We start from the raw sequence: 24,223 nt of genomic DNA, 5'->3' as shown, positions 1-24,223 counted from the left end.
TAAAACGAGCTCAAAGAATTATTTTTTTGTCCTGTATCTAAGTACTGTGCACTGCAATAGACCCCTGCTGCTTTCTGAAGGCTGTGTGTCAGGACAGAGCTCCTCAGAAAGAAGTCCTGTCTACTTGGACAGCAAGACTCCATTTACCTTCCAGATGTCTAGTAGACCAGCAGCTGCAATTCTGGGGAAAAGTACTGCTGGAGGGTAGGGATCCAAGCGAACATGTCTTCAGTGTTGTCTCAGAGATAGCATTTTTATGCATACTGTAATATCTCCTGTGCACAAAGATGGTACTATTGTATGTACTCACTTTGAATAGAACCTCACTGTGCTGGAATGGTAGAGGACCAGGCCTTTGTGGCTAAGCCACCCTAGCTCAAAGCAAACAAGCCAACCAACTAGACCAATAAATAAAATTCAGTCTAAAAAAAAATTTCAGCAATTTGGGATTTAAAAGACTGGATCTCTCAGTTGATCATCTAGAGTATCAGTGATGATCCCTGAACTCTGTAGCTAGGTAGGAATAGACTGGGGTGGGGTGGGGGGGGGCAGTTAGATAGCATGAACACTGATACAAGGGGATTGCTTTATGAAGGGGATTGCTTCCCAAAGAATCCCAATTTATAGCTAGCTTGTCTTTTTTTTCCTATTTGATGGTTCTACAATAATAATTTAAAATCTAAGTGTGATTTTTTTTTTCCTGACTATAGCAAGAAGAGGAGCTTCTTAATGTACGCAGAGGACTGATGTCATTATTCATGGCTCATGAAAGAAATGTTCATGTGTGATGTCTAGTTATCAACAATTTTATCCACCTATTCCTTTTTGTGTATAACAGGAAATACCAGAGTAGCCCTACAAAGAGAAAAATACACGTCATCCAGGCAAGAGTACTTTTGTAGGAGCCTCCAAAACCAAAGAAATGGTGTCTTATGGATGTGAAAAAACCACTGTAACATGACTCCAGCCTCAAGAGTCTGTAATTTTTTTTTAATTGTATTACACAGACAAGAAAAATTTTTGGGAAACCAGATAGTAAAAGTAATTTGCTTGTTTTTGTAGTAATACTTATATTGCACAAATCTTGCTGAGTTAACTGTACTTATAAAACTAAAATTTATCTTATTTTAAATGAATATAATTTGGACTAAATATAATGTATTACTAGTTCAGAATATACTACATGTAATAAAAATTAAGCCATGCTAAGAAGGGGGAGAAGTCTCTGATTTAAAATGCTTACCTGAATGTAAGTATTTTCAGCAACTGTTGGAGAGTATGTTTATTCAGTTATGGCTCCAGTTACTATATTCTCTAAATTTTAATTTTAGGTAGAAGTCTTAATTCATAAGCAGGCTATTTTGACCAGTACTTTTTAAGCTCCTAATGTTCATTGTAATAATATCTTGGTAGAATATAAAGATACATGTTTGTTTTAATTATATATTAAAGTTGAAATAAATGCTATGTAACTTTGAATATTATAAGTAGATGATTATTTTATAAATCATTATATTCCTATTTTATGAACTTTGGATCCAACAAAACATCCTTCTGCCATCAGACATGTGAAGTAGAATAGTAAGTGCCCTCCCTCTCTAAGGCTGGCCTGTACAAGGGTAGCAGAGTATGTGAATACCACCAGTATTTAAATACAGTGGTGGAAGTGGCTTGCTTAGTGTAGACAAGCAGAAGAAAACCTTTCCTATCTTAGCTTTATTCAATTATTGGTAGGGTAGCAGTGATTCCGTGTCAGGAAACAGTAATGACTCTACTATAATACTGTTATAGTATATAGTATATAGTATTTACTATAATGGTAAACAGTATTCAGGAGTTGTGAGACTTTAGGATGACTCCCGCTGTGATATGCCTCCCTGCTTGCCTCATGTTTGGCTACAATATATATAGTGTCCCACACATTCCCAACCTGCACGGTGTGTGTGACCTACTTCACACAGTAGTTATGCCCCGCTGCACCTCCCTTCTGGCATTCTCCTCAGTCTGACCTTTCCCTCTCTCCAACTTGCTTTTGAAGTGGTCCCAGGCTCTTCAGTCCACCACAGTTTGGCTATGCATATTGTCCCCTTCCTTGTCCCTCTTTCCTTCCTTACCCAGTACAGATTCTCTAGTAAAAAAAAATAATACTCTTTCCCTCTCCTCTCTCACTGAATCTGTTAATTCACACCCCTCATTACACAATCTGAACATCCCTGGAGAAAAATTATCAGGTTTAAATTTGTGACCACAGATAGTTGTTCAGCAATCCTAACTCTGCCCTGTTTAATTGACTTTACCACATTTCCAGAGTACAATTGTATATCAATACTGCATTCCTTAATCCTTTTACTTTGTAGTTGATGGCCTGCCTTCATACTTTCATCATCTTTTCTCCCTAAACTCTTCACACATTACCTGCATCAATACCAGCATTTTTTTTTAAGATTTTATTTATTCCTGAGAGACACAGAGGCAGAGAACAGGCAGAGGGAGAAGCAGGCTCCCCACAGAGAGCCAGATGTGGGACTTGATCCCGGAATTCTGGGATCATGACCTGAGCTGAAGGCAGACGCTCAACCACTGAGCCACCCAGGCATCCTAATACCAGCATTTTTTTTTAATTTTTTTAAATTTTTATTTATGTATGATAGCCACACACACACACACACAGAGAGAGAGAGAGAGAGAGGCAGAGATACAGGCAGAGGGAGAAGCAGGCTCCATGCACTGGGAGCCCAACGTGGGATTCGATCCCGGGTCTCCAGGATCGCGCCCCGGGCCAAAGGCAGGCGCTAAACCGCTGCGCCACCCAGGGTTCCCAATACCAGCATTTTTGACTTTTCATATATTTCAATAGCAGATTTATCTTTTTATGTAAGGACCATCCCCCTACTAGTGCTCTGAATCCCACTGTCTTTGGCATCTCTGCCAGTGTGTATAGCCCACACTTATTAAACTCACACCTGTGCATGCACACACACAGGCCCCTGGCATCAAGTGCCCCTCCAACTGCTGCCCATCCTGTGTAATTTTCTACTCACCTTTACACAAAGCATAGGGGAAGAATTTTCTCTAGTTATTTTTTCACCGAATCTACTTTTTATCAGAATCACCAGTGATTTATCAAGTATAACCTCTATCTTCTTTTTTTTAAATTTTTATTTATTTATTCATAAGGCAGAGGGAGAAGCAGGCTCTCTGCGGGGATCCCAATGCAGGACTCCATCCCAGGACCCCAGGATCACTCCCTGAGCCAAAGCCAAATGCTCAACCACTGAGCCACTCAGGCGTCCCTAACTTCCATCTCAACTCAGCTTCTCAATGCCATGTCACCCAGACTTTGGCTGGTGTATTTTTCCTTTCCTTGTCTCTTTCCTGGCTTCCTTTATCCCTCTTAATGTGGGGCTCATTCCTGGCCTGTCACTTTTCCTCTGTACTTTCTTCTTGGGTAACTTCATCTGGTCCCATGTAATAGCCATCTTTGTGTTGATGGCTTGGAAGTGCATACAAGTTCTGACCTTTACTTTGGACATCAACATGTCACACACACTGCTTTACTGACAGTTCTAATAAGCTTCTCAAGTCTCAGAATAATTCTTGATTTATCTCCCTCAGTGCTCTTTCTCAGCACCAAAGGGAAGAAATTCTCTTCATCTCTCTTATCCATCCAACTGTGCAAGCCAAAATCTAGAATTCCTGATTTCTCTCTTTCCCTTGGCCACTTAGTTGACCAAGTCCTGCAGATTTTACTGCCAAAATATATTCCCCATATGTGTAATTTCTGTCACTTCTGTCCACAGTGTATTTCTCACACAGACAATTGCAACAACCTCCTAAATGACTTTCCAGCATTCATATTTGCTTTCCACAACCCATTATTCACCTCACAGCCAAGATATTCTTGCTAAGTCATAAATCCTAGCATGCCTCTTCCTTATGTAAAACTCTCCAGTGACCACATACTCTTAACCAGTGGGTCAAGGAAGAAATCACAGGGAAATTAGAAAATACTTTAAGACAATGAAAATGCAACAGTCTGAAACCTAAGTGATAGAGTGAAATCAGTGCTGAGAGGGAACTTTATAACTGTAAATTTATATACATTAAACATGAAGAAAGATCTCAAATCAATAACCCAACTTTAAACTTTGAAAAACTCGAAAAAAGAGCAAACTATACCCAAATCCATCAGAAGGAAGGAAATAATAAACTGGTTTGGGTGGAGAGTTAAGGGCAAAAATCAGAATAGAAAAATCAGTAAAACCAAAAGTTGGTAAACCATTATTATTAAACAGATGGAGATAAACAGAAAACTGAAATTTCTAAAATCAGAAATGAAAATTGGGGATATTACCACAGACCTTACAGAAGTAGGATTAGAGAATACTATAAACTGTCATATGCCAACAAATGGATACCTCATGTGAAATGGATTAATTCCTAGAAATACAAACTGCCAAAACTTGGTCAAGAAGAAAAAAAAAATCCAGTCTCATAACATGTTAAAGAGATTGAATCGAGGCAGCTGGGTGGCTCAGTTGGTTTGGCATCTAACTCTTGATCCCAGGGTTGTGTGGTTGAGCCCCATCTCGGTGGGTCACTGGGGAATCTGGAGATTCTCTCTCTCCCTCTGCCCTTCCCCTTGTTCATGCACATGTATTCTCTCAAATAATGAGATTCAATCAGTAACCAACAGAGAATTCTATCAAATATTTAAACAAGAATTAACATTAGAAGAGGAAACATGCTTAACTCATTCTGAGGCCAGCATTCCCTTGCTCACAAAGTCAAAGATATCACAAGAAAATTACAGACCAGTATAGTTTATGAATGTAAGGTAAAATTCCTCAGCAAAATAATAAGCAAACTGAATTCAGCAGTATATTAAAAGGAATATATTTAATAAAGGAGGTAAAAGATTAATAAGTGAAAACTATGAAACATTGTTGATAGAAGTTAACACCTACCTAAAAGTGGAAAGAACTCTCATGGTCATTGATTGCAAGACTTATTATTGTTAGAATGTTAATACTCTGAAACAATTTACAGATTTGATGCAATCCCTATCAAAACCCCAAAAGCCTTTTTTGCAGAAATAAAGCTGATCCTAAAAATCAAACAGAAGGAAGGAACCCCACATAGCAAAATAACCTCAAAAAAATAATACAGTTGGAATATTCAATTTTCCAACTGCATACTTATTTACGAAGCTGCACTAATCAAAACAGTGTAGTGCTTCGAGAAGGAGAGACATCTAGGCCAATGGAATAGAAATGACAGTCCAGAAATAAACCTGCTCATCTGTGATCAAGTGGGCTTCTCAAGAGTGTAGAGACCATAAGTAGGGAAATAGTCTTCAACATGTGGTTTGAGGCAACTGGATAGCCCCATGAAAAAACAAGATTGTGTCCTTACTTTACACCATATATTAAAAAAATGATCAAAAACCTAAAGGATCTAGAACTCTAAGACTCTTAGGAAAAAGCATAGGACTAAATTTGATGACCTTGGATTTTGGCAGTGGATTCTTAGATAAGACACCAAAAGCACCAGCAACGGTAAACAAAAGGTAAATTGGACTTCAAAAAAAAAGAAAACCTTTGTACAAAGAGTACTTTCATAAAAGTGAAAAGACAACCTACAGGATGGAAGAAAATGTGTGCAAATCACATATCTGATTGGGATCTGATATTCAGAATACATAAAGAATACCTACAGCTAAGCAGCTAAAGGACTAATGACCTAATAAAAACAGGGACTAAGGACTTGTATGGACATTTCTCCAGAGATGATGTTCAAATAGCCAGCAAGCACACAAACCTGTGCGGAATATCAGTCATTTGGAAATTGCAAATCAAAACCATAGCAAGATGCTGCTTCACACTCACCAGAACGGCTATAATCAAGGAACTGAATGTTAAGTATTGATGGGGTTGTGCACGACCTGGAACCACTGTGGGTTCCTGGAGGAGTAAAACTGAAAAACAGTTTGGTGGCTCGTCAAAGAGTTAAATGTGGAACTATCCTATGACCCAGCAATTCCACCTTTTGGAAAAACACTCAAAGAATTGAAAACATATTCAACAGATGCCTGTACAGGAATGTGATGCTGCACAGCACCACTAGTCACAACAACCAAGAATGGAAACAACCCAACAATAAATGGGCATTAAATGAATAAACACATGTTGTACATCTATACACAGGGTGTTATTCAGCCATAAAAAGGATGAAGTTGGGATCCCTGGGTGGTGCAGCGGTTTGGGCACCTGCCTTTGGCCCAGGGCGCGATCCTGGAGACCCGGGATCGAATCCCACGTCGGGCTCCCGGTGCATGGAGCCTGCTTCTCCCTCTGCCTGTGTCTCTGCCTCTCTTTCTCTCTCTCTCTCTCTCTCTATGTGACTATCAAAAAAAAAAAAAAAGGATGAAGTTTGGAGTCATGTTTTACAATGTGGATGAGCCTCAAAAACATGCTAAGTGAAAAAAAATAAACACAAGAGGTTACATTGGATGGTTGGGTTTCTATGTAATATCCAGAATATGTAAATACAGAGCGACAAAGCAGGTTGGTGGAGGGGCTTGGGGAAGGAAAGCTGAATGGTACCTGCATCAAGGGTATGGAGTGTCCTCTGGTTGTGATGAACCATATAGAAGCAGTGTTTGTGTGGGCTTGTGAGTGTATGAAACACTGCCAAGCTGCATTCTTAACATGGTTAAATTTGTGTTGTCTGCATTTCACCTGAATTACTTAAAAAAATAAACAAAACAAAACAAAACAAAAAAAAAAAACTGCAAAACCTCTCTACAGGGGTCCTTTGCACTTAAAACCCAACTTTATATCAGGGCCTGAAAGTCCCTCTGTGAGCTGCCTTTGCCTCTTTCCTCACCCTTAGCTGCCACCCATCTCGTCTCGTTCAGCAGATTTCCAGCACTGTTTCCTGAACAATCCTATTGCTGTCCCAGCGTCTTTGTTCTTGAGACTCTGTTCTCCAAGGCACCGAAATAGTGCACAGAGAGGTCCTCCCTTGAGGTCCTACTAATCTTACTCCAGAAAGTTCTTTCTTCCTCCCTTCCATAAACTCCACTCCTGTGAATTCTATGAGAACAGGAACCTTGTCTGGCTTAGTTATGAATAGTAACTTCAATCACTTATTTTCTGAGCCTAAAAACATGGCTAGAAAAGCAATCTTGCAACAATGTAAATGGAGTGAGGGAAGGAACACAGCATTTCTAGGTAGGAACTTATGAATTCAAAGAGGGCAGGTGTGCCTGAAACTCTCAGATCCTCAAATCCTGTACAGTGGCAGCATTTCCATTAGAACAGGTAATGAATTATTAGTCAATCAGCCACCTTAGCATCTATTACATGTCACATACTGTGCTCAGCTCTAGATACAGAGATAAGCAAGGCATGAACCCTTTCCTTGTACTTAAAAATGAGACTCAACTCTAGGAAAGTTATGGTCGCTGGAGGGGAAGGGGATAAAGGGATGGGGCAACTGGGGGATGGGCATTAAGGAGGGCACATGATGGAATGACCATTGGGTGTAATAACTGATGAATCACTAAATTCTACCTCTAAAATGCAGTACTTCACTATGTATCAATTAAGTTGAATTTAAATAAAGTTCTTTTTACAAAAGTGATTTTGGAAAGACATGAAATTGTGTATATGCGTGTTTAGCAAAATAAAGGAGCATTTGAATTTCAAAAAAAAACCCGAAGTAGTCAAAGAATTCTATGGCTTTCCATTTTATTGGCCCCTTGGAAGAATTGTGTAGGTGCATCAAATGTACATAGACTTTACTATCAAAGAAGATACTATATTTTTTAATGGTTGTATTTGTGATGTTTAGTTTTAGGATTTTTTAAAAAACATTAGCGGGGGGTGGGTGCCTGGGTGGCTCAGTCAGTAAAGCATCCGACTTGATTTTGGCTCAGCTCATGCTCTCAGGGTCATCAGGCTTTGCATCGAGCATGGAGTCCACTTGGGGTTCTCTCTCTCCCTCTGCCCCACCCCCCACTCATGCATGTTCTCTCTCTAAAAACAATTTAAAAATAATAAAAAATGAAAAACGTATAGGGTCAAAAAAAGTCCATGGAAATATTCTAAAATAATACCTAGAGGAAAATAATTCAACATTGTTTTTCAGCAATACAGATGTTTTTTTTTTAATATAGATGTTTTGAATGAGATCTATATGTGGTACTGTCTTGAACTTTAGATACTATAATTTTGGTTTATGTTGTGATAGCAATAATTTTAAGTACAAGGTAGTTAGAGTAGTGTGGGTAGTCACACTCATGAAATGCTTGCCTTAATATCAACAAGGCCTTTTTATTTACCTCATAAAATGTGCATTTTTTGCAACTCTACTACTGTCAGTATGAGTTTATAATGAATATTGATGTTTGGGACAGATATCATGTCAAAAATTTTAAGCATATTTAAAAACAAAATGCATTTGTTTGACTTTGTTCTGTGTAGTTCATTTTTAACATCTTGTATTTTACATTTATTTAAACTTAAAAATTAGAAGAGGAGTTGGCAAATTATCTAAAAGACCACACAGTAAATGTTTTAGGCTATGTGGGCCAACAGGTAAATTTGAAAATATATGTAGGTACTTACATAAAATGTAAGAACCATTCTTCGCTTGCAGGCCATTAAAAAAAACAAAGGCAGGCCAGATTTGGTTGATGTACTGTCATTTGGAAGACCCCTAGTGTAGAAGACAATTCTTAAACATCAGATCTCTCTTTTTACTATAAAATTTCTCAATTTATCTTACTATTTAACAAAAATAGTGATTTAAATCAATTTTATATTAGCGGGGCTAATGATTATGCAAATTAACTAATGATAGCTATAACTTCTTGGTTTTCTTATTTCAAATATATTAAAAATAAACGATCATTCTAGCCAATAATTTCTATTTCTTACCTGGATTGCAATTTAACACCATGCTGGCATGGGTTCATCACACTTCCTCGACCTAAGTGAGCTACAAAGTGGTAACTATTCCAGAAGAACATATGGAAGAGAGAAAAAATTTTGCAGCATTAGTATAATCAAGCAGAAACTGAAATACTCAACTACAGAGACGTAAATGCCATCAAATCCGGAGACCACAGACGCCTAGCAGATCCTCTGAGCAGCGGCTGTGTGGTTTTCATTCAGCACTTCGAGGATTCCACAGGAAACTGGCAGTGTCCAGTGACAAATTCTGATGGTGCCAACCTCAGCGCGGGGTGTGAAGCTCCCAGCTGCTGGAGCCAGCTCTTCAGCCACCTGTCACCACCACCTGTTAACAACTGACCCGCTCACGGCTACCGTACACGAATTCTGACTTCATTCCTTAACATATCGAATGAAAAGTTAACTCAAGCACAGAAGGAATCATAAGTGCTACGAAGAAACAACTAAAGTAGAATTTTGATCACAAGAACACAGCAGGAAATAATGGGCAACAAACAAATTTACGATGGCACGTGAAACTGGAGCATGGTGTCAGATGTCCCTGAGGCCGCTATGTGCCACCCCGAGAGTCCCCGCTGTAACCCAGAAATCCTCTGGGTGGGACGCAGGCAATGCACCATTCGTTTGGGGCACACACCTGTACATTTGCAGCACAGGTATTTTTGAAAAAGGGGAATGAACTGCATTTAGAAAGCAATAACATGCATATTATAGTGTGGTTTTAAGAGTTACTAGAATGTATGCCATATCCAGATTTCTCTACCAAGGCTTATTGTCAAGAAAATGTGATTTTTAGAATTTCCCTGTTCACCTTATTTAAAGGAGATTTAACAGTTGAAAGACTTGTTACTTTTTATTTTTATTACTCTAAACATAAAATACCATTCTGAAGTGGTGGAATTGATTAGTAATTTTTCCATTGTTCATTCTAACATTGTCTACATATGAACTACTGATCTCTTCCTAATATCGTCATCAATAAATTTACAGAGAGTCATGGTAATTTACTGTTTAAAAATATTTTCATACATTCAAGTCTCAACATGTTCAGTGTCTTCTGAACATCTTCACAGATGTTTCTTTCACGCGAAGAACTCTGAAACAATCTCAAAAAGAACAGGGTAAATTGGGATTAGAAGCATGTGAGACTAATAATTTTAACAATAAAATTAGAATTTTGCATTTCTGGACTTGAACTTGCTATTAAGGAACTATGGATATGTAGCTAAAAACTTGATTTTCACCTCCAAAAAAATTAGACTTGTAGTTACCATGTATTTCCACAAGATGGACTTCTTGATGTTAGGATTCTTCTTTTTTTGTTTGTTTTTTTTGTTTTTGTTTTGGTTTTTTGGTTTTGTTTTTTAAGCCATTTCAATTGTCTAAAAATTACTCCTATGATTTCAAAGTCCTTTTATGTGTTTTAAAATGTATTTTTACAAAGACGATATACTATTCCCATCATACCAGGTTAAAACCTGATAGTTCTAGAAGTAATTTCCTCTTACAAAATAATCAATTATGGTTTTTAACTCTTTTACACTCCTTAAAAATAGAATTTCTTTAATGTCTTAATATTCACTGTTACTTTAATAGCTAATCACATTTTATCTTGTGAAAATTAGAACAAATGATTTCTGAAGTCCATGCATAAAACCCTAATGACTCCAAGTAATAAAAAACTGTGATAATTCAGACATCGTATGTGATTGTTATTGAACAGGGAGGTGGAAATGTTTTTCTCCTAAGTCTTCGGGCTCTTAAGTATATACACTTTCTCTTCGAATTTATAGAACATATGAGAATTTATATACATATGCCATGTGTATCACCCATACCATGAGATTTATAAACTGCTTTTTAATTTTGTTCCTCCAACTAGGATGAGACATATTCGAGTCACCCATCAGAGCCTTCCTCAGTGCAGGATCATGTGTACCTACTAGGGACAGAGTGAACACACCTGATTCACAGTTTCAGCTGCTCTCTTGGCCTCTGTTGTACCAGATAAGGACGTGAAATATGGAAATACAACTTAGAGGAATCATTTATGATTAATAAAAATACAATATAGAAGTTAGATACTGTTGCCAAAATGTCTGGCTGTAATGAAAATATCTTCTGGTTTTATGGTATCTGAGAACCTTTAAGCCTAAAACAAACCAAACCCTCCACTGGGTCTCCTGTACCTTATTTTCATTTTGAATTTTATGTATTCATTAGTTATGGAACTTTACTTGGGAAAAAAAAAAAAAAAAACCACATGTCCCGTATGCCAAGTTACCTCTACCCAGAGGCACTTCTTCCAAGCGGTACTGGTCCTTTCTGCGTTGGGGGCCAGCATGGTTTCCAACAGAAGCACTTTTTTCCTTGCTTTGTTTCATTGTTAGTACATGGATGTTTTTATGTGAAGGAGATTGAAATCTTAATATTTTAAACTGAATAACACAAAATAGGGAGCTGCTAGAACGTAGTTTGGAATAGGAAAAAGTTTTTTTAGGTTGGCCACAAATAACGGGTTAGAATAGAGTACAGGTATATATTAAATATACACTATGTCTACATACACATAAATGCTCTTATTAAAGAACCGGCTTCTAGCTAGAAAAGCATCTCATTTCACAGACAAAGCGAGGCTCAGGAGACAGAGCTGGAACTCTTCAACCATAACAGGGTTTTCTTTTAAAGAGTTTAATTCAACTCACTGACACCATGTTTGCCAGCATCTGGGACTGGTCACAAGGCCCTGGGGACAAAGTGCCGCCACAAGGGTTGAGCAGTTTCCACAGCACCTGAGTCCCTTCAGTCTTAAAAAAGGTGAGCAGGAAAGGTCGTGGAAGCAGTGAGGTAGGGTGTGCAGTAAGGGGGAGAGAAGGACATGCGCCTGCTCCAGGGGCTGCTGGCCACACCAGCGGCTAGCCTTACGGGAGGTGTAGGATGTGTCGGTCACGCTCACCTCCTTTAGAAATTACAGCGATACCTGGGGAGAGAGACGATCTTCCTAGAGAGAAAATAAGTATCCTGGTGAGCAGCGCAGAGCTGGGGTTGAAGCAACAGGGTCTGCGAGCGCCAAAAGTCGTGCTCCAAGCCACTGGGCTGCCTGCCTCACCATCCCCGGAGGGCGGGCGGGCTCATTGCTGCGAGGACACTTATTCAAGGGCTAAATAAAAATACCTTTTGGGGAACATTAATTTTGTATTCATTCCCCCCCTTTGTACCAACATTACGTTTTCCCTTTGTGCGAGGGCAAATTTCCTCTGAATCTTCGTCTCTCATAACAGAGTTTTCCATAATGTTTGCAAATGGGAACCTAAAAATACTCAAAGACGGCCTAATTTTCATTGAGGTAGAATTTTCCACCAAGTTACTTATTTTTGGGTTCACCACCCAATGCTACATAAACTCAAACGACATCCAGTAACAGCATTTACAAAATAAAACACGCAAAGTTGGAATTCTCTTTTATGTGTCTGGATTTGATGGCTCAAAAGTAATAAAACTGGACTTATCGCACAGCTCTCCGTTCTAACAAATCTTATCCCAACTCCAAGAAAACGTAAAGCCCAGGTTCATTTCCTGCAATAAGTAGTCATTTAATTAAAGAACAAAATTAACAGGAATCAAAATGTTGCAGCTGTATTTTTTTTGTTAGACATTATATAAAAAAAAGAAAAGTATAATACAGTAAATAATCTTGTATAACATGAACTTAGAGAGTTCTCAAATGAACGGTGATCAGAATAAAAATGTCTTTTCAACATAATACTGAATGCCACTGCGCCACGTGTCGCACGTCAGAGGCCCGGAGGTGTGCCTGCGCATGCGTGTCGCCCGTCCTCCGTGTCGCTGCGCCACTGTAAGACTAGCTTCAAAGGCAAATGACAGTTTTCTGGGAGAGCGACTCTGGGTCCCCGCGGGGCCCCCACAGTTCCCACTCCTCAGACACCAGGGAGTGCGGGGCGTCCTCTGGTGTGTCCTCGTACAGGTGAGACAGCCCAGACGTCACCTGCCCGAGGGGTCCCGCTCCTCTCGCTCACACGGCAGGGAGTCTTCAGCTGAACATCAGAAAGTTCCCTGATGAGTGTTCAGTGTTGGTATCAAAAATTAAACACAAATTCTTCTCAGAAGAAAATCTCTATGGCCTGTGGAATCTGGGAATTACAAAAAAAAAAAGACAATAGTTCAAAGATCATACCTTCCCAGGTTAAAATTGCCCAAACCTTCCTCAAATAAACTTGCTGCCACTAGATGCCGCTCAGCCAGGCGACACGGAGGACACGAGGCGGACCCATTCGCTGCTAGTAGTGGGCCTCCGAGGGCTCCCGGGTCCCCGCGCTGGACCCCAAAAGGAATTCCGATTTGCTGAATTCTGCCTGAAACTCGGTTTGAAAGCCGCTGGAGGAGCCCAGGAAGGGCACAGAAAGGCCAAGGCCTCATCAGCGGAAGTGATGAATCCATTGATAAATCCATTGAAATGAGAGTTATGGTTTTGCTCCTGTGAGGTGGTGACATTTAGGACGCTTAAGAAAGTCTCATGGGACTAAAAAAAAAAAAAGTTCTTTTAAAAACTGATACCAAATGCTAAAATGTGGTATAAAAATCTTGTAATTATTTCCTAATGTCCAAGTTTTGGGCTCTTAAAATCCTATCATCTAAGCAAGATACTCATTGGGGACTTAAGAGAGATGATGTGTATCCTTAGCAAACACCTCTTAATAACGCATGACGGGAAAGCGTATTAAATGTTTTGACACACACATAACGCTAGGTAACAATTATTACCCTTTTTAACACGGTGAACATTAAAAATAGCTCTGAATGTCTGAGTGAGCGAAGTTTATTCCTAAGCATTTCGGAGCATTTTGGGTAATAAGCAAAAATAAGATGATCTATTCCTGCTCAAATGTTTGCCAGTCATGGGGGAAACCTTAGCAATTTTTAAACTATCTATTTGCATCGTTTCCTTCTGCTCTTGCAGCCTCCTCTTCCCCCTTAACGCACACCCCAGAACTGTCCTGGAGGATGGAACCCCCGACACCTGGTTCCGCTCCACAGCCACGCGGGACCTCCCAGGGTGAGTGCGGTAGTCTCTTTGGGACGAACCAGAAAAAGTAAGGAAAGCACTATTTTGGTTTTGGGCAGTATCTAAATCCAGGATTTCTATTCTCTGTGTATCTGGGGCTCGCGCCTCGGGAGGCCCAGGGAGGAGTGATGGAGGGACTGGTCCGGGCACAGGCTGCTGCATCACAAGCACAGCCCTCAGGATGCAGGGATGCAGGGATGCAGGGAAGGGGAGGACGTATTACTGCGGCCGTGGCACGACTGTGCAGCCCGTGAGCAAGGACGAGTCCGTGTCCCCTGACGCCGGCGCCCACGGGAGCCCCCGGGCACGTCTATGGCAGCTGGCCCGGACACGGCATCCAGCCCGCTGTGGAAGGTGGCCGATGCGTGCCCCCCACGGGGCCGCCTCTGCCTTAGGTGTGGCTGCAGTCTCAGCCCCCGAATGGCCCGGCCACGCCGATCGCATCCCAATACCTGAGTTCGGGGGAAGCATCAGCTGGTGTTAAAGATGTGAACGTAAGTGTTAAGACAGGAACGAGTAAATGGGAGTGGCCCCCTGGCTCCCTGGCCACACGCATGGGCGGGTTCTGTTACGCAGGGGTCTGCACCTCACAGGAGGCGCGGCCAACGGACACCACGTCACCTTCGCTGCTCTGAGACTCACCCTCCTAAACGCACACCAACTAGTCAAACCAGCGCCCCAAGTGATGCTGCCCTGTGCCGCGCCCGCCCCGCCGGAAGAAGCCGAGCCTGCGGAGCAGGTGCATCTGGGCGTCCGGGCGGCTCTCGCAGAGAAGCTGACCTCGCCTACCTACATACACAGACCTTGGTCCTTCTTTTCTTTCTAAAGAAGCACCGCGTTATAAGGACCGCGACATTCACGCACACGGAAATCCCACCTTGTCAAATGCTTGCTTGATGCGTGTACCTCCATTTCGTTACTTTTGTATTCGTTTAGTTCCTTACGAATCGCTGCCTGAAATCGAAAAACAGGACATTGTCTTTCGGGACCCTGGGAAGTGAACGTGGGAAATGAGCACCTGCTGGGGATTAGCACACAGCTCCTAATATCGCTGCGCCCCGTACGACGGGATCAGAAAAAGAAATGACTGTAGGTCCAGCACTTGGCGTCTCACCATCATCATGGTTCTCCCCAGCCCCTGCATGACAGTCAAGGTCCTCCCCAGCCCCTGCACGATCGTCAAGGTCCTCCCCATCCCGTGCACGATCGTCAAGGTCCTCCCCAGCCCCTACACGATCGTCACGGTCCTTCCCAGCCCTGCACGATCGTCAAGGTCCTCCCCATCCTGTGCACGATCGTCAAGGTCCTCCTCAGCCCCTGCACGATCGTCAAGGTCCTCCTTAGCCCCTGCACGATCGTCACGGTCCCCCCCAGCCCCTGCATGATCGTCAAGGTCCCCCCCAGCCCCTGCACGATCGTCACGGTCCCCCCCAGCCCCTGCACAATCGTCACGGTCCTCCCCAGCCCCTGCACGATCGTCAAGGTCCTCCTCAGCCCCTGCACAATTGTCACGGTCCCCCCCAGCCCCTGCACGATCATCACAATCCTCCCTAGCCCCTGCACGATCGTCAAGGTCCTCCCCAGCCCGTGCATGAGTGTCACGATCCTCCCCAGCCCCTACACTGAGCACATCTCGAGGACCTGATGAAGGAGGATCACCAAAGTACTGGGGAAGCCTGGCTCTGGGGGATCTCACTTGGAATTCCGCAGGTAGGTCATTTGGAAGCTCTTCCAACGCTGGGTCATGTGGGCAATGGTGTTGCGGTCACACGCAGGTGAGGCACGCATCACAGCGCCGTGGGGCCCATCCCCCTCCAGCCCCGCCGCCCCCCCGGGACCGCGCTCCCTTGGGTGAGCCCCCCAGGGGCCAGCTGAGGGCCAGGGAGAGGTCGGGAGGCAGGAGCCTCAGGAGCAATACTGCTTCGCTCAAACCCTCCTGCTGCCAGCGACGCCCGTGGCCCCTCGTGGCTGCGCCCGCGCCGCTCCGAGCACCTCCACCAAGGGACACCCCGAGGCAGCCACCGCACGGCAGCCCTTGGCCGTGAGCGAAGGCCCTCTTCCCAAAAGCTGTAAAATCACGAGAGGCGCGAAGGCACGAGGCCCGCGTCCCCCACCCCCCCGCCACTGGGGCTGCAGCGGTGCCCTCTGAGCCCTTCCGACGGCACGTCCCCGGCAGCGAGGACGACACGCGCCCCCCAGGCACTCGCTGGGGCTTCCGTGAAGCGGCGCTGGCGGGCAGGCCCAGGGCCTCTGTCCTGGCGGAGCGAGGCGGGGACCACGGCCGCTCAGGTGCTCTGGGGCCCGCGGAGACACGGCACACCACACCGGCGGGATGGATCCAGAGCCACCTCTGTCTACACTGCCCGATGCCTTGGCTCCACGCCCCTGCGTCACTGGCTGACTCCGCTTAAACTTCTGTCCTTGCCTTTGCTTCACCCTCCAGACCAGTGTCTCAGCTCCCACGCTGCTGACATTCGGGGCTGGGTCACCCTCGGCTGGGCCCGTCCGTGCACCACGGCAGGACGGGTGGCTTCCCTGGGCTCTCCCCACCCCTGCCAGTGCCACCCGCTCCCTTGTGACAACCAAAAATATCTCCAGACCAAAAATGTCCCCAAGGGCAGTGTCCCTGAGCTGAAAACACGGCCACGACCTGATTACCCCGTGAGGCCATCGGGGTCGGCCCGACAATGACCCAGGCGCCGATTCTGCCACGGGTGGGACCCACCGTCCGGGAACGATCCCGCTGGTCCGCCACGGTTTGCCCTCCTTCCCTGGTGCCACCCCCCGACCGGCACAGACGGGCGTGCTCCGTACCTTGTCTGCCGCGGACAGTCGCGTCCAGGGTTTGTCCGCCCGTCTGTCATAATCCTGAGCTTTGGCCACTTCCACGTAATCGCTGAATCGGATCAGAATCTTCCTGTCTCGCAGCTCATCAACCGTGGGTCTCTGGTTAAGCTGAAATCAAAGATCACCACGGTCACCGCCACCTGCAAAAGCGCCCTGCTTCCAGGCCTCCGAACAAACGGCACGTGTCCATAGGGACACTGCAAACTCGGGCACTCTGACATACAACCCGAGGCCAACACCCTCCAGTGGGAAGGCCTGAACGACAGCCCCCGACACGCTTGGTCAGGGGCTCACACCCCGTGGCCCGGCGGCAGGCAGGACGCAGCCCAGGCCCGGGGAGCGCAGGCCGGTCCTGGCGGAGGCCGCTTGCTCCAACTCGAAGTGGTCGAGCCTTAAAGTCCTGAGAGCGGACGCTGCACGACCAGCACCGAAAGCCCAGCTCAGGGAGGACAGCGTTCACCTCCCGCCCCTGGCGTCACTCCTGCCAGCACGGGACGACGGGGACATGCCAGGATCCTGAGATTCGAGACGGCCCGGGCCCTGGAGGTAGATGGGTTTGCGGAGATGCTGCCCAGGCTGGCCCTTGACCTTCACCGGGAGGCCCGCGTACACGCCCTAGAGCCCAATAAAGCTTCTGCAATCGAGAGCTTCCAGAAAAGCTACGGGAACCACGGAGCCCACAGGTAAGCGAACACTGACATCCAGGGATGCTCTTAGCACGGCGTAAAGACCTCAGGCAGCGAAGATGCCCAGGCACCGCCTGGCTCCCTGGAAATACGTGGAAACATCCTCGGGCTCGTCCTGCCACACGAGTGGCTCTTGGGCTGGGCAAGAGCCTCACCGCAGGCACCAAGGGCCACACTGCAGGCCACGCCGAGGGCCACACCGAGGGCACCGAGGGCCTCACCACAGGTACCAAGGGCCTCACCACGGGCACCAAGGGCCTCACTGCGGGCACCAAGGGTCACACCAAGGGTCAGACCACGGGCACAGAGGGCCACACCGCGGGCCTCACCATGGGTGGCAGGGGCACCCTTCCCATGTCTGGGGAGTGTCGAATTCGCTGCTGCGCAGGAAGATGTCACTCTGCGACCCAGTGACGCCCCCTGCCACCTGCCCCACCACTACCAGTGCACCTGTCACCCGTGTCTCAGGATCCAGGGGGTAAGATGATTAAATCATAGTACCTTTCTTGTCAACCTTTGCTTGATTTCTCTTCTTTCTTCCTGCTCTGTCTGGTCATTCCTTTCTGTGAAAGGTTAAAACAGAAAGAAAAGAAAAAAGAAAAGAAAGAAAAACGGGTTGAGACTCTCCTCCTCTTGGCAGGTTAGAGAGCTCACCCTGCATTTCTGGTGGCTGAGGCGGGACACCAGGGTCACCTCCCATCACGGCCGGCTCTCCTCCACGTGGCCAGCCGCCACTCAGACCGTGGTCTCCCCGCCCCGAGGGAAGCTCTGCCCACCTTGCAGCCTTTCTCCGCGTCAGGACCCACTGCATACACGCAGCTGTGCACTGACCTACCAGAGAAACAGAGGCAGCCCTCCTTCCTCTCTCCCCGGCAAACATCTACCCTCGGGCAGCCCGGGTGGCTCAGCGGTTTAGCACCGCCTTTAGCCCAGGGCATGACCCTGGAGTCCCGGGATCGAGTCCCACGTCAGGCTCCCTGCATGGAGCCTGCTTCTCCCTCTGCCTCTCTTTCTCTCTCAAGAATAAATAAAATCTTAGAAAAAAAAAAAAAAAACAATCTCTGTGTTTGCAGATTTACGTCCAGGAATATACGTGATGCACACAAATACGTTCACTAGGATCAGTACATGTACGTACACGTGACCACCGATACCCCTATCACAACCCCTATCACATAGGAATATTACACATGAACGCTAACAGGACTGTCGCTGCTTTTTTCCCCCCTTCTACTTAATAGGGACGCAGACCTTCAGCCAACAACACACGATAAGGAACACCCTCTCCTGGGGCGCCCGGGTGGCTTGGTGGCTGAGCATCTGCCTTCGGCTCAGGGCATGATCCCAGGATCCGGGATCGAGTTCCACGTCGGGCTCCCTGCAGGGAGCCTGCTTCTCCCTCTGCCTCTCTCTCTGTGTCTCTCATGAATAAATTAAAAAAAAAAAAAGGAACACCCACTCCAGACTCTGGGCAACATATGCTTGCCTGGAATTGATCTTTTCGGGGTGTATTTCCAGTCTACCGACACCAGGAGCCCAGCAGACTCTCCGCTGCAGAAGCGAGCTCACTGACGGGGCCTCCCTGAGCTCAGCTTGGCCGCTGAGTTGTGACTATTAACATCCAAGCTGTGCTCATACCTACACTCGGGAGCTAAAAATAGAGCAGAACGCAGAGCCGTGGTGTAAAATGCAGGCTTTGCCCTGGGATACGAGATAATGGATGTCCTATTTCTGGCGCTCTCTGTTGCTAAATAAAGCCTCAGGTCCCGGACTGTAGGAAGTTCATTCCTGGGAAGGGAAGCTCATCTGCCAGCACCCGCTCCTAGAAACACGGCTGGTTCGAGAAAGGGGAGCCGTGCTGCTCGCAGCTGACATCATCTCACATCATCTGCCTTTACTTAAAAACATTCCGCACCTTTGTGCATTTGGGGGACCGGGTTCACGGGTGTCAGACTCATTGCGCTCTTCAGTAACTTTTTTTTTAAAAGGAAGATTTGTCTCGCATTTGGACGGTTCAGAAAAGGACACGAAGCCCTTTTATGTTCTTGGTTCATAATCCAAAGGATAAAGCAGGAGAAAGCACACTTGGAAGCTCTCCTCACAAAGTTGATGATACAATCAAGAAAAAAATTGTGTTGGGGCGTCTGGGGGGCTCCGTCGGCCACATGCCGGCTCAGCTCACGATCCCGGGACCCTGGGATCGAGTCCCGCGTCGGGCTCGGCGCTCAGTGCGGAGTCTGCGCCTCCCCCCGCCTCCCCTGCTCATGTTCTCTCTCTCTTTCTCTCTTTCTCTAACAAATAAAATCTTTAAAAAAAAAAAAAAAGGAAAAAATCGTGGGAGTATCAATATAAGGCCAATGATGGGATTTTAAGTCATGACATGAGGCGAATTCCTCACATTTCTTATAAACAGGCCATGGACAAATGCCAGGCGCAGCCTCCACGTGAAAACGGTAACAAAAAAACCGAATCGTAGGTTTTCATCACCAACAGCGTCCCCACCACGGTCTCACGGTGCCGCAGGTGTTCCGGAGAGTGGCTCCCCGAAGGCGGCCAGCAGGGGAGCTGCTCTGTCGGGTGCCAGCCCCAAGAAGTCCCCCCTCAACCAAGCCTATGGGTTCTCTCTCAGCAACACCTCGTAATGGGTTCGTGGACCCAGACCCAGAAAACTCCGCGCCTTATGCAAACCCGGGGATCCCTGACCATAGCGCCTCCATTCCCCGCTGTTCTGCAAACAGGGCCAGGGGCTTGGACAGCCACATTCCCGCCGTCTGCGGGTCACCAGAGGTGCACGGTTGCCTCCGATGCAGGGCTCAGATCACGGCCCGCGGAGCTGGGCAAGCTTTGGCACTCTCCCTCCCAAGAGTCGTGTTGGAAAGCGGATCCCCCCTCAGCGAGCGTCCTTCCCAGGGAAACGAGGACAGCGGCGCCACACCACACGGCTGGTGGCCACCAACGTGCGCACGCGAGCGAACCCCGTGTACGCTGCGGGGCCCTGACGAGGGACTGCCGGGTTTGGGATCGTCAGCTGCAAAGGGGCCACTGTGTCCGATTCATGAAGGACACCCAAGGCCGAGTCCTGAGCGTCCCTCGGACCCGATCACAGTAAGCGATCAGGGGAGCAGATACGCCGTGATGACATTCTAAGCATCAATTTCGGGCAGGAAACACAGTTTTCTTCAAACACCTTTGAAGCCCGTGCCAGCGGCCGGTGATGATGCTGGACGGGATATGGATGGTTGCCCTATTTGCTCAGCGCCACACAACAGAACAAAACAGTCACCCACGCCCCCTCCCCCCCATGGGCACCCCGATGGCTCAGCAGTTTAGCGCCTCCTTCAGCCCAGGGCCTGATCCTGGGGTCCCGGGATCGAGTCCTGCATCAGGCTCCCTGCATGGAGCCTGCTTCTCCCTCTGCCTGTGTCTCTGCCTCCACCCACCCCCTCTCTGTATCTCTCATTAATAAAAAATAAAAAATAAGAAAAGCTCCCCCCCCTTCCCCCGAGAGCTAGCAGAGAGTTTTGCAGGTGCTCCCTCCCCCTCAGGGCACTCGAGAAGCTCCTGAGCTCTGGGCACACCTGCCCGGTTCGGGGGGAAGGTGGGACTGGCACGGCCACAGCGGAGGAGCCCGTTCCCCCCGCGCCCAGGCGGGTGCACGCGGTCCCCGTTATCCACTCACCACCTGCATTCGCCGAGCACCGGTTCTATTTTTAAGGCTCTGACGTTTACTCCCAAAGAAAGGCCAATACGATGGGAGGCGCCTGCTGGCGGGAGGACCTGGCGACCCGGCAGCGGGCACGAGCCCTCCCCGGAGGGCTCGCGGGGAAGCCCCCGCCCCAGGTCCCACCTGCCTGCCGACTCCCGGCCTGGGGCTGTGGGGCACCTGTGACTTAGTGGATTCAGGAATAAGTGGTGGAATTTTTAAGAATTCAGATAGTTGGCAACTGACACAGCTGGACTTTCCTGGTCTCGCTGATCAATCAGGGAATCCCTGACAAGCTTGTCCTTAAATCCTCAGGTGTGGCCAAGTTCACACAACACGGAAGAGGGGGGGCCGTCTCTGACGTCTGACAACAGAGACAGGAATCCCTTATCTCAGGGTGGAAGCACAGAGTCCTGTCCAGCCACGGCCCTAACTTTATGAAAAGGGGTTCACCGTAAAACAAACAACAACAACAACAAAAAAAAACCCAAACTCCAAATATCTGTATCATTCATCACGTAAAGAGGAGAAAAAGAATGAAAATACTTGAAGGATCCAGGCTGAGAGTCTGTCGACCAGACCGAGAACTCTCTGAGAAACACTTCTGGGGGGCTTTCCCGCCCGAAACCACCGGGACTTTAATGACACAGAGCAGGGTCCTCTGTACCGTGGAGGCGGGTGTGGACGCTACGGTCACACACCCGCCTGGACACGCGGGCGGCGAGGAGCCGGGCGGACCGGGGCTGGGATGGCGGGTTCCCCAGGGTTTCCCCGGACCCTGCGGCCGTCTGCTGCCCCGCCGACCCCGCAGCACCCCGGGGCCACGTCCCCGCACCCTGGGGCTTCTGACACTGTGCACCCCTGGCCTGTGACCTCTGCGGCCCTCAGGACTCCCCTCCCAAGCCGCCAGGGGAACCTGCCTGAAACCCACCCGGGATGCGGGATGCGAGGAGGCTGCTGAGCCTTCCCCTAACCAGGATACCCCGCCGGGAGGAGAGCTGAGCTGTCTTTGTTTCCCTCTTCCTTTTAAGGGGGAGATCTCGAGGACACAACTTTCCCTGCGGGCTGGGCTCGGCGCGCACCTGCCGCACCTGAGGGCGGAGCCAGGGCCCTCCGCTACTCACGTTTCAGGATGTTTCTCCTCTCCAGCTCCTCCACGGCGGGTCTCTGGCTCAGCCGTCTGCGGAAAAACACCAGGATTACGTTCTGCACCATGGTGGCCGCCGCAGACCCCACCTGGGCTGTGCCAGGGGCAGAGGTGGCCGCGCCCGGAGATCCAAGACCGCGTCCCCACAGCCGGAGGAGGGGAGGGGACCTGCCGCGGGGCCCCCTGCCGGCCAATCCCGCGGCTCCGTGGAGCGGTCGCCCTCTGTCACGGAGCTCCTCCGGGGGCGGCCCCCGCGCCTCCTCGGGACGTGCAGCTCATTCCCAGACCTGCCGATCGCCGCCACTGGAGGGACGACCCCCGGGACGGAGGAAGCCCCTCCTGCCCGGGCCGAGCATGGGCGGCCGCTGCCGCAGCTGCCTGTCGCCGCGGCACCTGTCCCGCTCCCGTCCCAAGCAGCCCTGCCGGCAGCCCTCGCAGGGGGAGTGACGGGAGCGCCGCCTCTCCTCCCCCTGCTCCTCCTCCCCCTCCTCCCCCTGCTCCTCCCCCTCCCCTCTGAGCCGAGCTGCAGCCCAGGGAGGGGCGGCCCCACCCGCCTCCCCCGGGGCCCCGGTCCCCCCACGGCCCGACCCCACCCGCACCCCTCCTGGGTGGGCGGAGGATGAGCCTTTCCAGCGGTTTCGCAGTGAAGGACTCGGAAGATCCAGCCAAAAACAAATACATAAAATAAATAAAAGGCTTGTCAGGGGAGAGAGGCGTAATTAGCCAAAACCAGCGCCAAGCTCCAATTATTTCTGTGACTCCGATAATGCTGTCCCTGGGTCGGAGCCAGGAGCCGTCCCACTTCCGGACGGTTCGCCACCGCGGGAGACAACGGGGCTGAGCGCGGGCACGCCCAGAATCCGGGGCCACAGCCCTGCGCCCCAAAGAGGACGCGGCCTCCAGAAATACTTGTCTCCTCTCCAGGAGCCCTGTCCCGGCACAAAGCCGAGGGCGTCCCCAGGGCCCGGCCGCTCCTCCCTCCGGGGGCACAGCCGGCGGTGGGCTCGGTGGGTGCCTGGGGGGGTGGCTGGGGGGCGGCTGGGGGGCGGCTGGCTGCCTGACATCTCGCCCCCATGTCTGCAGGGACCTGCCCCTGCCCCCCGACGCCACCGGGCGGGGACCCCAAGGCTCCGATCTCCCTCTCAGCAGAGGCGGGTGTTTGCCCAGAGCCAGGAGTCCCCGCCTCCGACAAGGCTCTGCACAGTCCCCCCTGCCCTGCAAGGCTCCGGGCTGAGGAGGGAGGGAGGCAGACAAACAGTAATAAAAAAAGAAAAATGAACAAAACCATTCCAGAGAGCGTATTGCCCCGGAGGGCGTAGACAGGGCCTGTGACAAACGAGCGACCGGGCAGGGGGAGAGGGCTTAGGGGAGACCCGCTCCCTGAGACCCACACGAAGAGGAGCCAGCCAGGGGAAGGCCACACCTCTCTGGCTGCAGGGTCCCCCCTTCACACAGGGGCCTGAACACGGTGGCAGGGTGGGGGCAATCACGGAGGCTTCGTGGAAGGGGAAACTCTGGGCAGAGCGGTGCAGAGTCCATAGGAGGGGAGGGTAAAGCGGCCGGTGACTGGGCCGCCTGCGGGGACTCTGGAGGACGGAGGCCAGAGTTCCCTGGCCCGAGGAGCACCCCAAACCTCCACTGGCACCCCCCGCCCCGCCGCTTCTTGCTGGGGGCCTGTCTTCTCTTCCAAGGTGACAGCCAATCGCAGGCTCGCCCAGGAGCCCGAGACCCAGGGAGCCGACGCGCCGGGCACCTGGCGAGGCCGGCTCGGCACCC

At 48.6% G+C, this 24,223-nt stretch overlaps 2 protein-coding genes across 12 annotated transcripts in view; one reads left to right on the top strand and one right to left on the bottom strand.

Moving 5' to 3' along the window:
• Window positions 1-1,479, top strand: part of SYCP2 (synaptonemal complex protein 2) — a 78,899-nt gene extending 77,420 nt beyond the window's left edge. For 8 of the 10 annotated variants that reach the window (XM_049100289.1, XM_049100291.1, XM_049100290.1 and 5 more), the window contains one exon: window positions 711-1,479. In XM_049100289.1, the coding sequence (XP_048956246.1) occupies window positions 711-788 (78 nt within the window). In that variant the 3' untranslated portion in view covers window positions 789-1,479. The remainder of the gene's footprint in view (window positions 1-710) is intronic. The other 2 variants (XM_049100294.1, XM_049100295.1) reach the window with 2 other exon arrangements.
• An 11,070-nt stretch (window positions 1,480-12,549) lies between these two features.
• PHACTR3 (phosphatase and actin regulator 3) overlaps window positions 12,550-24,223 on the bottom strand; it is a 210,133-nt gene continuing 198,459 nt past the window's right edge. For both annotated transcript variants that reach the window (XM_025470572.3, XM_025470574.2), the window contains exons 9-13: window positions 22,425-22,480; window positions 18,099-18,160; window positions 16,879-17,019; window positions 14,942-15,018; window positions 12,550-13,132 (exon numbers count right to left, since the gene is read on the bottom strand). In XM_025470572.3, coding sequence (XP_025326357.1) covers window positions 13,117-13,132; window positions 14,942-15,018; window positions 16,879-17,019; window positions 18,099-18,160; window positions 22,425-22,480 — 352 coding nt within the window. In that variant the 3' untranslated portion in view covers window positions 12,550-13,116. The remainder of the gene's footprint in view (window positions 13,133-14,941; window positions 15,019-16,878; window positions 17,020-18,098; window positions 18,161-22,424; window positions 22,481-24,223) is intronic.

Source organism: Canis lupus, chromosome 24 (genome assembly GCF_003254725.2).
Source record: "Canis lupus dingo isolate Sandy chromosome 24, ASM325472v2, whole genome shotgun sequence".
NCBI lineage: Eukaryota > Metazoa > Chordata > Mammalia > Carnivora > Canidae > Canis > Canis lupus.
Note: the sequence above shows the minus strand (reverse complement) of the source record. Positions and strands in the feature narration are given on the sequence as shown.